This window comes from Schistocerca gregaria, chromosome 9, assembly GCF_023897955.1.
Source record: "Schistocerca gregaria isolate iqSchGreg1 chromosome 9, iqSchGreg1.2, whole genome shotgun sequence".
NCBI lineage: Eukaryota > Metazoa > Arthropoda > Insecta > Orthoptera > Acrididae > Schistocerca > Schistocerca gregaria.
The window spans coordinates 26,531,249-26,545,577 of NC_064928.1; the positions used below are offsets into that span (position 1 = coordinate 26,531,249).

The following is a 14,329-nucleotide window of genomic DNA, read 5'->3' on the forward strand; positions in this document are numbered from 1 at the left end:
GGAAAAAGACAATTAATTAGTCTGAACATCCAGATTAGGGAACTTAGTCTGACTTATGTAAACAGATCATTCAGATTACGGAACAGGCAACTCATGACACAAATCAACACCAGAACAATTAATAGAATACCAATTTTGGTCTAAGACCTTTATCCAGTTATTGTAGCAATGCTAAAAACCAAAAGTGGCTACAGAAGACTGAAATACAAAGCATCATATGGGCAATGATAATATAAAATCTTTATCTATGGAAACTTAAAAATTACATACCACTCACGGAGAAACGTAAAATCATATTAATTATGAAGCTCTTGAACGAAAGCAAAGCACGTAAGGATTGCCCTGCATCTGTAGTTATCGTCATGCACAACAACAAGTAACTGAACATTTTATTAGGGCATAACTTGAGTAATCAAAGTATTGTGATCTCAAAGATAGTACCACAAATATGTCTAATCGACATGGGCAGTATCACACTAGGGTAATTTAAAAAAAATTCAATTTTGTATCGCATCTAGAATACATTATTGAGACTGAACAGCATGGTGTTAATGAGAATAACATCCACTTAATGTAGATATAAAATACATTACGTTCGTTCCTGATTAGGAAAGCCAATATGACAATATTATCCATTAGGTTAGAAAAAATTAAAAAATGACTTGTATGAATTATGTATTAAAGAAAAAAGCTAATTTTAATGCATAGAATACATATTTCACGTTTAAGATAAGAAAAGACAGGACACTTTCTTTAAATATTTGCTATCAATTGGTTGTAGGTGGATATCTAAAGTTGCCATCCACGAGGTTGCATCATCAGGTACCTTATGTATGCTGGACTGAGTTTCAGCATATTTCTATAGAGTACATTCCATGACTATGAAGTGTATCGTTTGTCACTGCTGTCCACAGGCACACTCGGTACTTTCAGCTGTTCCTTACTTTTACTTCAAGTCCTGCCATCCTCTGCACTTGGTGCATAATGCGATTTAGGTTGGTCCACAAGCTCCTAGGTCTATTCGGACCCTGGAGGAGCTTGTGTATGTTCCACACTAAGACATTCAGAGTTACAATTGGCTGCAAAACACAGCTTCCACCATGCTGTTTCTGGATGGAATACTTCAGAAGTGAACCTCTTTCGGAGTCTACTGGGGGAGGGGAGGGGGGGGGGGGTTCCTTGATCTAAGTTGTTGCCTTTGAGTGACATCACAGCCTTGGTGTAGTGGCACCTCGGAATTTCTGCATCATGTCTCCCATTCCTTTTCCAATGGAGATTGACTTTGTGTCTTCCATGGTTCAACCAGATAGCCATTCCGGGGGTGTGGATTTTATTGTGCACATATTCTTCTTATTGCCACATTCAGCTTTGTATCAATAATGTCTGTATAAGCACTATTTAGCTGTACTGGGCATCAATAGTCACCAACAGAAAAAATAAGTGAGAGGGCAGCTGTCTTCGAAGTGTTGCCTTAGCTCCCCAACTTCTTCAACATAATTTATGTTGTGCATTGCTTTTTTGTTCTCATTATTCAGGCTATTGATGTTAGGTGTGTTATATATGGATTCAGGGTCACACTAAGATATTTTAGGGATGGATAATTTGACAGCAACTGATTTCAGAATAGAATTTGTGGTTTATGGCCAGTATGCCTGTTACTTAGATGGAAGGTGGAAGATCCACTTTCATTTTCATTTACTTTGAGTCGCTATACATAAAAAACCTCATCATCCTAAGTGAGAGTCGTTTCTGAAACTGTAAAATTAATAGATGTCATCTGCATAAATAAATATTCTCGCTTTCATTTTTGGCCAGTTGGCAATATATAACTTGAAATGTAGTGAGGCAATAAAGATCCATGCAGTAGTCTGTTAGTTAAATTGTACACTTTGGTTAGTTGACTGTTTACATGAATTTGTAATTTCCTGTTGGACAGGACGTTATTGAATATCTGTGCAATTCTTTTACATGGAATTGTTCTTAAGAACTTTAGAAGAATTCCTTTCCACTATGGTGTATCATGTGCTGATGTTAAGTCAATAAACAGGGCTCACGCTTGAAGCCCTTCCCTACGTATGTTGACAATGTTGGCACTTAATTGCTGCAACTGTGGCCTGGTCTTAAGTCAGACTGTTCTAAAGGAATGTTTTTGAATATAGTTGGTGGTATTTTATTTTAGAGTGCCCTCTCCAAAAGTATATGGAAGATGCGTTAGTGTAATAAGTCTGTAAGCTTCAGGCTTGTTACCAGATTTAGACGATTTTAGGATGGCCATTATCTTCGTGTTCTTAAAAAGATTGGACAGTCTGCTTGTTATGAGGATTTCGCCAAACAGTGTAGTCAGCAACAGCACTACACCTTGACGAACATATTTAAGGAATGCACAGTACATATCATAAGAACCAGTTACTTCACTAGGTTTCAAGGTGCCTAAGGGTCTAAGAACTTTGGGTACAGAGATGTTTTTTGTGCAAATCCGAATGGCTGTGCTTGAAACAGTTTAGACTTGAGCTCGTGTGTCCTTCAATTAATTTCCGATTTGTTGTTTTTCCTTACCATTGTTGCCAGAATGACAATCCTATGTGCTATATTGTTATGATTTGTTTTGTGTGGTAAGGAATTTTAACATAAAACAATCATAATAATAACTGTAAGAGTAATGTTGTAACATATGACCAAAGCTAAATAATACAAATTAATCACAGTTATAACATTTTACAAACACACACACACATATATGCTCACCTTAAAAGGTATGAACACTTGTTCATTAGAAAAATTGTGTTTCAAAGTAGTGAAGATGAACAAGTGCTTATAGCTCTTAGGGTATGCATTTTAGAGAATATTTTTACAGGACTTTATTTCCTGTTTTAGTACATACTACCACTTTCCAAAATATGGAAAGCAAAGCGGTTCCAGTAGAAGAGTGTTTCACAGTACCAAAGATAAAGGATTGCTCAGAGCTTTAAAGGTAGGCTTTTTAGAGCTGATATTTATTTGCCCTTTTTTTCGAATGATCATTCCAGTCATACCACTCAATATTCACCATCAGTTCTGAAACACCCTAAATGTGCCATGTTACATATATATTACGATGTATTTTCTGACTATTAAAAAACTAAATGACAATAAGGGAAACTACCACAAATGACACTGAAATATAATTCAAGCAAATGTGTCAATGGTATTATTATACACAATTTTTGAGTACCATACATCATACAACACAGTGTGTCACGTGTCTCAGTGCAGATGTCCCACAAGCAAGGAATACCTATCTGGATAAAAGGTAAAACTGAGGACCACAAATTTTACTAATAAGCTTTATGAAGACACATACACAAAAAACTAAATAGAATTAAAAATAAACGTTACACAGAGGAAAAAACTCAATGACCTACTGAAGAACGCCGTAAGCAGAAGTATTTCGCAATTATTGGGAAAATTTAAAATAATCTAGCATACAATATCAAGAGTTACAGCCAACCGCAATAATAGGGAAATATATTTTCCAAAAAATCAGTAAGCAGTATGCCCGCATCTCGTGGTCGTGCGGTAGCGTTCTCGCTTCTCACGCCCGGGTTCCCGGTTTCGATTCCCAGCGGGGTCATGGATTTTCTCTGCCTCGAGATGGCTTGGTGTTAAGTCCCATAGTGCTCAGAGCCATTTGAAGCAGTAAGCAGTATCAAAATGTGCCATACTTGAAGGTAAATATGGACATGTCTGACTACCTGCTAGAGGTTTTTTTATAGTCATTCAGATGTCGGCACTGATGTTAAACTTAATACATCATGGTACATAGCAATGTAGAATTTTGATTCCAGTCAGGTTGCGAAACAAGAAAACTAAGGTACAGGCAAAATGCCAGACTAGTTGTCACTTGGCAATGAGAAGGCTAGTTATGTGGTTCTTCCTTAGTATAATAATATTTAAGAGAAAATTAAACAACTGTTCAGAACAAGGTAATGCTATGGTCCCTTTTCAGTCACATCGGCATGAAAGTATAGCACAATATAGAGATTGGACTAATCTGGGGTATGTGAGAATGAAGGTATTCAGCATGACAAATTTTTCACAGGTCAGACTGTAAAAAAACAAAGAACCAGTTCTGAAGGGCATTCTTCACCAAGCACTACATGAGATCTAGCAGCACTTCTAAAGACTCGCAAATACTGCCTCGGTAATATAAATGATCAGATGGAACTGTTACAAAAATCTAGAGAAAACTAGGAACGAATTTATTACAAGAGACTGAAATATGTTTTACATGATGAGACATTCTGATGGGATCTAAACTGAACAGACTGATTTGATACATAAGAAAGTATAAGTATAAGTAAATAAGAAGTATTTAAATAATTGTGTAAATGTTTTAGATATGCAGTGACATTTATGATTCTTGTGATGGTTTCTGGTGTACAATATTCTGTATTTTATGGGTGATTAGGCCCTAATAGGTAGTAATTTGGTATTACAGTAGTTTCAAAAGACTTTAAAAGTTATAAACCTTTTTCGTGTTTCAAATTTTGATGTTAGCAAGTTTGATTTTTCTTCATATTTAGGATATCAGTTATATAGCAGTCTGTTACCCAATAATTACCTAACCCTTTCCCTTCCGTTTTCTGGTCCATTTCCAACGCTTCCACCCTATTCCATCTTGGGCACCATTGTCCCCACCTCCTATAATAAGTTTGGTTATGTCTCAACCTTCAAATGTTAATGTATTTATAAAGTTGGATATTACATTTTAAGTCAATTTTAAACTTTCCATGTTAAGTTTTGTCATTGTGTGATTCACTCTTTTGGTCTTTCTGTTAAGATATTTTGATTTCATATTATTATGACAGAACACTACTCTGGATTCTTGTATGTTGTTATCCAAACTAGTTATTATCAGTTACGTCTTCAGATTAAGAAATCTATAATGTTAACATATTAAATTATCTATTTTTATAGTAATTGATAATGCCCCCCCTAAATGATATATTAAACTTCATGCCACTGCACACCCAGCTGCAGAGAGAAAATTTGATTCTGGAAACATCCCCCAGGCAGTGGCTGAACCATATTTCTGCAGTTTGCTTCGGTCTTACTGCCGGGTTTCGCGCTTGCTCACTGGCAGCTAAGAACTAGTCACTAACGGTCAACATGTCAGCTGCTACCGTCAGACGTGCGTGCACTCATTTTCTTAATGTTCATTTCACATTCAGTGTCACACTTTCATCTGAGTATCACATATTAGAGAATTGCCGTGACGTTTGTCTTCATTCTGGGTGCAGTGGGTATGCGCTTATTGTTCAAAATCCGACGTTGTGGCAGAAGATCTCATTCATTTTCAGCAGAGAGAACAGCCACCAAATCATCTGTCGATGAGGTAAGTACAGGTTCGAACAACTATAGTTCACTTGTTAATGTGAGCAACGACACTCAGGAATTATTTGGTTGCACACACATGTTCATGTCACTCCTCTTGGCCATCCACTTGTTGAAAGATACATGTAGCCAGCCAAAATATAGTATAAATTGCTTATCTTCATAGTTCATTTATTCCTATGGAGTTTGGTTTCCAATGAAAATTCATACCAGTATTGAGTTACAACAATATATATAACATGATAACTTATATCTATGGCTGACACTCCACCAATTTCTTGCAATGTGAACATAAATTTCTCAAGTTTTAAAAGGTCATAAGATTTTCATTAACTGGGTTCTGTTACTACAGTTTTTTTGTTACTTTCAACTTCTCTTCGTTCATATCACATGTTAATTATTTACATACACATTATCTTGATACAATATAAGCATATGATACATTTATACTTCATTATACAGATAGGCTTTTATCAGTTATGGGAGTTCATTCCTCCCGTAGATGAAGGAGGGAAAAGCATTGGAAATGGGACTAAAACATTACGCATTGCTGACCCAGCTATGCTTGGAGCCACCTCTTTCGTTTGGGAGGGAAGAAAGATAATACTCATGTACTGGTTCAAGAATTTATGAGGAAATGTTACTCATATAGTCATGAACTAGTTTCGAAGAAACTCTTGTTTCATGGAAATAATGTGTACCGACTAATCATTCTCATTATGTCATGTTTTTTTCTTCATGTGCCACTGTTGCTTAGTTCAGTTCACGTTCAGTTAAGTGTAAAATTCCTAGAAATGTCATTATTCAAGTTTTCATGTGACACAATAAAAATTAATTGGTTTTTGTAACATCTCATCCTTAAATTTTTATTTGTACTCTGTAGCGAATAGGTACTGATAATTGTCATGGAGATATACTGCAAGGATGCACAGTTCATTTGCTATCTGCCTTATGACCTTTGTATGAATATTTTTATAACTAAACTGTTTACTCCAGGTCTGGCCTGTCTCTTGATTTGGTACCTGCTACTCTCTCTTCTTCTGCGCTGTGACAATGCACTGGTCGCTGAAAGAGGAAAAACCTTAAAACTAATTGCATTACATAGCTCAGTGGCAACTGATACATTTGGTCATTACATCCATCCGCAGATATTTCCATACTTTGTTTAAATTTATAGACATCGTTTGTTCTGTTACCCTTAATGATTTACTCTGCAAAGAAATTTATTTGACATTTCTTACGGTATTTTGTCGTTTGTCCTTAGCTTACACGTCTCGTATAATTTTTTATCATGCTCCCTTTTGCTTATAAATATGTTATATGTAGCTTGATATTTAATTAAATTTCTCTGTACAAACACTACCGGCCATTAAAATTGCTACACAATGAAGATGACATGCTATACACGCGAAATTAACCAACAGGAAGAAGATAATGTGACATGCAACTGATTAGCTTTCAGAGCATTCACACACGGTTGGCGCCGGTAGCGACACCTTTAACATGCTAACTTGAGGAAAGCTTCCAACCGATTTCTCATACATAAACAGCAGTTGACCGGCGTTGCCTGGTGAAACGTTGTTGTGATGCCTCGTGTAAGGAGGAGAAATGCGTACCATCACGTTTCCGAATTGGATAAAGGTCGGATTGTAGCCTATCACGATTGCGGTTTTTCGTATCACGACATTTCTGCTCGCGTTGGTCGATATCCAATGACTGTTAGCAGATTATGGTATCGGTGGGTTCAGGAGGGTAATACAGAACACCCTGCTGGATCCCAACGGCCTCGTATCGCTAGCAGTCGAGATGACAGGCATCTTATTCGCATGGCTGTAACGGATGGTGCAGCCACGTCTCGATCCCTGAGTAACAGATGGGGACATTTGAAAGACAACAACCATCTGCACGAACAGTTTGAGGACGTTTGCAGTAGCATGGATATCAGCTCGGAGACCGTGGCTGCGGATACACTTGACGCTGCATCGCAGACAGGAGCGTCTGCGATGGTGTACTCAACGACGAACCTGGGAGCACGAATGGCAAAACGTCATTTTTTCGGATGAATCCAGCATCATTATGGTCGTATCCGTGTTTGGCGACATCGCGCTGAACGCACATTGGAAGCGTGTATTCGTCATCGCCATACTGGCGTATCACCCGGCCTGATGGTATGGGGTGCCACCTTTTGTTCGCATTGACGGCACTTTGGACAGTGGATATTATATTTCAGATGTTCTGCGACCTGTGGCTCTACCCTTCTTTCGATCCCTGCGAAACCCTGCATTTCAGCAGGATAATGTGGTGTCACCGCCAGACACCACACTTGCTAGGTGGTAGCTTTTAAATCGGCCGCAGTCCGTTAGTATACGTCGGACCCGCGTGTCGCCACTATCAGTGACTGAGGACCGAGCGCCGTGTGGTATCGTGTTGGAGGTTCATGGACAGCTGTACCTGTACACGCCATCCAAGCTCTGTTTGACTCAATGCCCAGGCGTATCAAGGCCATTATTACGGCCAGAGGTGGTTGTTCTGGATACTGAATTCTCAGTATCTATGCACCTAAGTTGCGTGAAAATGTAATCACATGTCAGTTCTAGTATAATACATTTGTCTAATGAATACCCCTTTATCATCTGCATTTCGTCTTGGTGTAGCAATTTTAATGACCAGTAGTGTACATCTGCAGCCCCCTAAATGAGACATTACATCATTAAGCGGCGTCCCTTGTTGTGCACGCAAGACAAGCGCTGTCCTAGCCCAGCTGCTGCTGCCGCCGTGCACTCACTTGACGGTGCAGAGGGCGGCGGTGAGGACCGCAGTTGTGGTCATGAGCGACCCGCCGCATATGTGGGTCCCGTCGCCGAGGACGAGAGCCTGGTGGGGGAACTGGCCGAGCCTAGCGGCTTTGCCGTCGGTGATGCGCGCACTGCCCTGTCCGTGCGGCGACTGTGAGCCTGAAACACGAGATCAAGTTGTGGTAGAGTTCTGCTCAACTCTCTGGGTGTTTTGCTAATCTGAGATCCAACACACAACCTACATCTGATTGATAGGTACACATGGAACGCTGTTTGTTCACTACAATATAAAAAATTCACAAATAAAAAATAGCACTACTGACACTTTTGGTTACAACACAGAGGTGTTTGAAATTATTTCTACCTTTTTATACCATTCAGTGTGCTTATATTTACTCTGACAGTTCATATAGTGCTATCCCTGTTTTCGCTTTCTCCCTTCGTTTTTAGAAATTATGTCTAAAAGTACTAACATTTGTTAAAAGACAAAAATCTTCTGTTATTAGCCCATCACATTACGGAATAAGTGGGAGACAGCCTCCATAAAATGATCTGAACAGGGCATTGCTCAACCTATTTTGTGGCTCAGGGATTTTTTTAAATTTTTTTGCTTTTGATGCCACCTGGTCCCTTTGTGGGCACGTGACGCTGTAACAAAATTATAAGAACGGAGCACACATGCACGAGGGAACACTCTAGCCAAGATATTGGTTGTAAATGAGGAAATACATTGAGATAAGCGACTTTGACATAAGACTGATTATTATTACGCAATCTGTGAACTAGTATTTCGAAAACGACGAAGGTGGTCGTATGTTCACACGGAGCTGCGAAATGAGGTAGAAGGACAGTGAAACTACCACTAGGAGGTAAATAGTTGGACGCCTACGGCTCTTCACAGAACGTGGGGTTCGGAAGCTTGTGTGATCTGAAAAGTAGGACAGATGGTGGCATCTCTGCCGAAATAGCATTGTACAGCTGCACACACAAGTGTTTCGGAGTACAACGCTCATCGTACATTGTTGAACACTTAGTCTGCAGAAGAGTACCTTTAAGTGGGATTCCATCGTCGACCAATGGAAACGTGTTTACTTTTCAAGCGAATCACATTTTTGCTACATTTGATCGCTGGTCGCCTCCACAAACGCCGTCATCGAGGTGAACGGCAGCTAGAAACGCGCCTCGCTGTACAGATGCAAGCTGGTGGAAGCAGTATTGTGCTATGGGAGACATTCTCCTGTGCTTACATGGGACCTACGATGGCAATCGAATACACACTGACAGCTGCAAACTACCTTCATCCATTCATGCTTGATGTCTTCCCCGACGGCGATTTCGTCTTTCAGCAGTATGTGTCTCGGAGGCAAAATCGTCCTCCAGTGGTCTGAGGATCATTATAGCGAACACATCGATGTGCGGCCACCAAATTCGCTTGAGGAAATCCAATTGAACCCATCTAGGTCCCTATCAGGCGCCATCAGCGGTGAGTGTAGACATCTAATGCCACGTGCCTCCACGAACCTACTAACAAACTGTCGGATCCCTGATATGTGGAATCAGTGATGTATTTCATTCCAAAGATGGACAAACCAACTGGTTATAATGTTTTAGTTCATCAATGTAGTTGGCACATTGCTTAGCATTAGAGCTTCACACTTTTGCTCCCCTTGCGCCCTTTAGTTTCCCACTCATCTATCCACTTCCGTAAAAGACTGATATACGAATGTTCCCCAGTGTATATAGAAACAATGTTGTCCTTTTTCTCTACTAATTGTGTGTCAGATGAATGAATTAAAAAAATGAATGAAGGAATGGAAAAATTATCTCAAATTCCTGTGGCGTATATTAATTCATAATAAACTATAAGAGCCAGGTTTAGGAAAAGTGATTCGTTGCACGACGTTTGCTGCGAAATTACTGCCAATTTGTGAAATCTTCAGCAATGTTAAGGGGAGACGATGGCAGTATTGCGCTGATATTTTTGCAAATCAATCTCTTTGCCATTTTTTGTTCAATCTCATTGAAATTTTGCACACTGATGTATAGAGACATAATATGATTTTTTTTTAAATTCAGAATTCTTAATAACAATCTAATGCGGTGAGATAATTTGGAATCTTTTATGTCACTATAATTTTATGATACACTTTTTCATAATTTCGAGGCAAATTTGGCAAATTTTTTTGATCGTAAAATAATCTACACAAATAGTTGTACAATTCAGTGCTGCAACTTTTTGGTAAATTAATACTATTATTTTCTGTGATATTTTGGATTCGAACACGTTTTACAAGCAAACTTTTCAATATATTATCAACCACAAACCGTGTATAATATTTCGAATAAAATTTTGTTCCAATTAAATATTATTTCAAAGTAAAAGAATAGGTGTGCCGAATTCCATTACAATCCTTCCAATGATGTCTGATAGATGTATTCCTGAAAGCAGAAAAACTTAAGTTGCAGAAAAATCATTTTAAAGCTTGGATGAACTGTAAAAAAAAAAAAGTCTATCATACCTTAGCTAAAACTGCCCATATCCATATTCCATTTCTTCCTCATAATCCTCTACAGCTCTTTTACTTTTCTGCTCCTTTGCCTAGCTATTTTTTGTATGTTCTAGACTGAAGTCTCTGCCTTTGCGATTCTTTGCTTATCGATGATCTGCAGTATCTGCTCAGTGAAGACTCCAGGTGTAAAGCCCAACTTGCTGAGGATGTGAAGTGTTGGCACATTTGCGTCATTAAACACTGCTGCAGCTTCCAAAGCAGAAATCTTCACCACCAAATTGGAAACAAACACAGTCTTTGGACATCATTTCCAAATAAGAGCATTGAAACTTTCATTTGGGTTAGATGTTTTCCCACACAGACATTTTTCTAGCAGTTCTGGTGACGCCAGTGCTCTAAAAGTTGGTTTAATGGCCTTTGAAACCTCATAAGGAAGGTTATTTTTATGGGTATAAGCTTCCCCACATTCCTTACTTTTCAAAAATTTGCACCATTCATTAAAACAGAGGCCATGTTGAGGTGTAGTGTCTGTCGACAAGTAATGAAACGAAATGGCCCATACTGCTTTACTCATACTGTCCAAGCTTGTGAGGTTACTTTTAATTGCAGCACAATAATAGACTTGCAGTCTGTCAATTCTCTTCTTTGTTAGTCTGTTTTTACGTCCCAGTGGCTTCCCATCCTCTAGTAGCTTGCCTTTATTGTCTGCAACAAGTCTTCAGTGTCGTCTAACCATCCTCTTCTGAATGTGGTCTAAGTACACCAGTTTCTCAATAGTGCAATTTTTTCCATAGAGCTGACTTTCAACTACATTCTTGAAAGCACTAGTCTCCACCTCCTAAGTACTGTGTGTATATTACTCCATACTTTTGCAAAGATCTATGGAAAAGGAATTTCATACCTGCAGCTTCCATCCCACCACTGGAGCCTGCATAATTTGTGCTACAGACAGCTTTATGGGCTTCTTGCCATTCTGTTTCTTTACCTGCATCAATATATTTCTTTTGCAAGGAACATGCAGAGCAATATTTAGACATCTCCTCTAAGTCTAATACTTTTCTAGTGTCGACACTAATGATTGTTGAAACTCCATGCAGTCAACTATGCCCCCCCTCCTCATCCAGGAACCGTCACAGGAAACTGCCATATCATTGCTATTAGTTGATTCACAATTTTCTTGAATTGCCCCCAGGACTACCATTTTCATGCTCTCTTACTTCCAACTGCATTGAGGAGAGCAGTATTCATTGCAGAAAATTTTAGGGGAGGACCAGGCATGTTCACAATACCACATAAAAGGTTTCCACCATCTCTTCCAATCCCTATACATCTTAGTCCATAAGCAAATCTCATATTGGCTTCATAGATCTATTACTGCCCTTTGATGTCTTGAATGGCCTGTCAGCATTACAGTTTTGACACAAAATGTGCAATGTGCAAACAAAACCTTCTCTCTTACCATCATCAATCAAATCCACATTTCCTTCACAAACAGAGCACTTGCAGGCTTTTCTAAGTGCTTCTGCCACCATTTCCAGATCGACAATTCTGAAACCCATATTTCTGTCATGATTTGTTTCTTCTGACGCAATCCCTGTCCCACGTTTTATTTTAGATGAACTTGGAGACAAGCTAATGTTTGCATCTGAAGGCCCGACCGTAACCTCAATGTCAGTTTTTCGCTTTATATTGGAAATATGAAACTTACTATATTTTTAAATACTTTACCAGGCCTTGGCATTGTAAAAAGGGATCAACAGATTCAACATTGCACAAAGAATGCCACAATAAATCAAGTGTTACTCGAATTCCACTGAACAGCACAAAAATTGTGTACAACGCTCCACAGCCTTCTATACCACACTGATTGAACCAGAAAATGGCTCCAACGCCTTCTTTACAACACTGCTGTTATGTATACAAAAATCAAAGCCTTCTAAAGCTATATTTTCTAAGTTCACATGCCAAATTCTACAATAAAATTTTTCCTCCATTTGGTATATTGAAAAGTGGGCTTGGTGCATTACACTGCTTAGTGTTTTAATTTTTTCTGCTATTTGTAATTCGAATTTCAAGGAAAACGTGGGATAATAATCTCAATTATAATTACTATCAAGTAAGCAAATAAAAGTAATTTGTAAATTTTTCTTTTTTTCTACCACCGTCTCCCCTTAACGACGTTTCTTTCCCGAGTGAGAATCGTACGAAAAAATGTCGCTGTGAGAAACCTATCTTCGTGTGACACTCGTGGAGTTCGAAATATTCATGTTTCGAATGTTACTACGGTCGGCATTGTAACGTAGCAAATTATTCCGTATTGTCAAGGGTGCTGTAAAGTATGGAGCAGTGATTGCCACTGGTCCAGTGGCTGCAGGGTGTTCGATTGTCTTTTCTTGTTTCTACTTTAGTCAGGACACAGCTGACACATCTGTTTCAGATGCCGCCTGTGGCAATGACTCAGCCTGACAGTATAACATCACGAATATTTATACTCCATATAAATTTAAGTGAACTACTTGAGTTACTCTCCGATTCTGTTGAGACTTTACACATTGATTTTTGTTATTGCTAAAATGATACTGTCCAAATTTCATTTCATTGTTTATCATAGTTTAGAAGAGAGAAACTTTAACTTAAATATCACACAAAACCATTCTGGTATTTCAAAACTGACCTAGTTATGTCAATAGATTAACCTTCAATATCGTATGGATATAATGAAAAGTTCAGCTGCTAAAAGTCAGTTTACATAAAATTTGTAATTTTTATTTGAGGTAATACTCAAACATTTTAAAATTGATGTTCATTTATAGTTTTTATGTGAGTGAGTGGTAGTGATTGAGAAATGAATGAGAGACTTATGAAATTGGAAATGTTTTATTTTGTGAAGGTCTATGTGAAATTCAAATCTTGGAGCAATTCGTAGGAAGAACCACTAGTCATACGACATACCTTTGAATGAGCATCGTTTTGTAAAAGGCATCCAGAAGAGAAGAACACAGTAATTTTGATATTTAATTTTGGATTTACTTCATACTTTTTTTGGTTTATAATTAAAAAGCAATGTAACAAATTGAGGTTTTTTTTACATAAATTTACTTTCTGAATTCTGGTTGGATGAGACAGGATCTGGCTACAAGAATCTTCTACAAGAAATTTCTCATTGGTTGTTCAGATCAATAGTCAATCAGAATTGAGAGCTTCCTGTGTCGAGAGACTGGTGATATCTGCACGCACACACTGCATGGGAGAATCGCTTCCAGACCATTGTGCTGAACACATGATCTTAGATGACTCTTCCCAGATAGTGTGTAAAATGAAGAATTCGACATGTAAACTAGGTTCGGTGAACGTTTGGTAATTTTATGTGGTTCCATGTGAAAGATAACCGTGTGTGAAATATTCTGCTGGAACTTAAAAATCCTCATGACATACTTCACATTCGTCACAGAAGTGTATGGTGAGCACATCTATAAAGGGAGACCACTGAATCGACCGATTGCTTAACCCCTCCTAAAGTTATGGATCGATGACTGTTGAATTCGCAGATAATATTCTGATCGAAGTTACAACATTTATGACTGCTTTAGTGAATCCATGTGCAGCAGGTCTTTATAACTGTTAACCTGCAGAGGAGGTATTAGTGCAGAT

General features: G+C 38.4%; 2 protein-coding genes across 2 annotated transcripts in view; both read right to left on the minus strand.

The window, feature by feature from the left end:
• LOC126291856 (serine protease 3-like) overlaps nucleotides 1-8,232 on the minus strand; it is a 79,566-nt gene extending 71,334 nt beyond the window's left edge. Inside the window, exon 1 of the mRNA XM_049985578.1 lies at nucleotides 8,159-8,232. Within this exon, the coding sequence (XP_049841535.1) occupies nucleotides 8,159-8,202 (44 nt within the window). The 5' untranslated portion in view covers nucleotides 8,203-8,232. The remainder of the gene's footprint in view (nucleotides 1-8,158) is intronic.
• LOC126291855 (brachyurin-like) overlaps nucleotides 1-14,329 on the minus strand; it is a 508,030-nt gene that overhangs the window by 442,951 nt on the left and 50,750 nt on the right. The window lies entirely within an intron of this gene.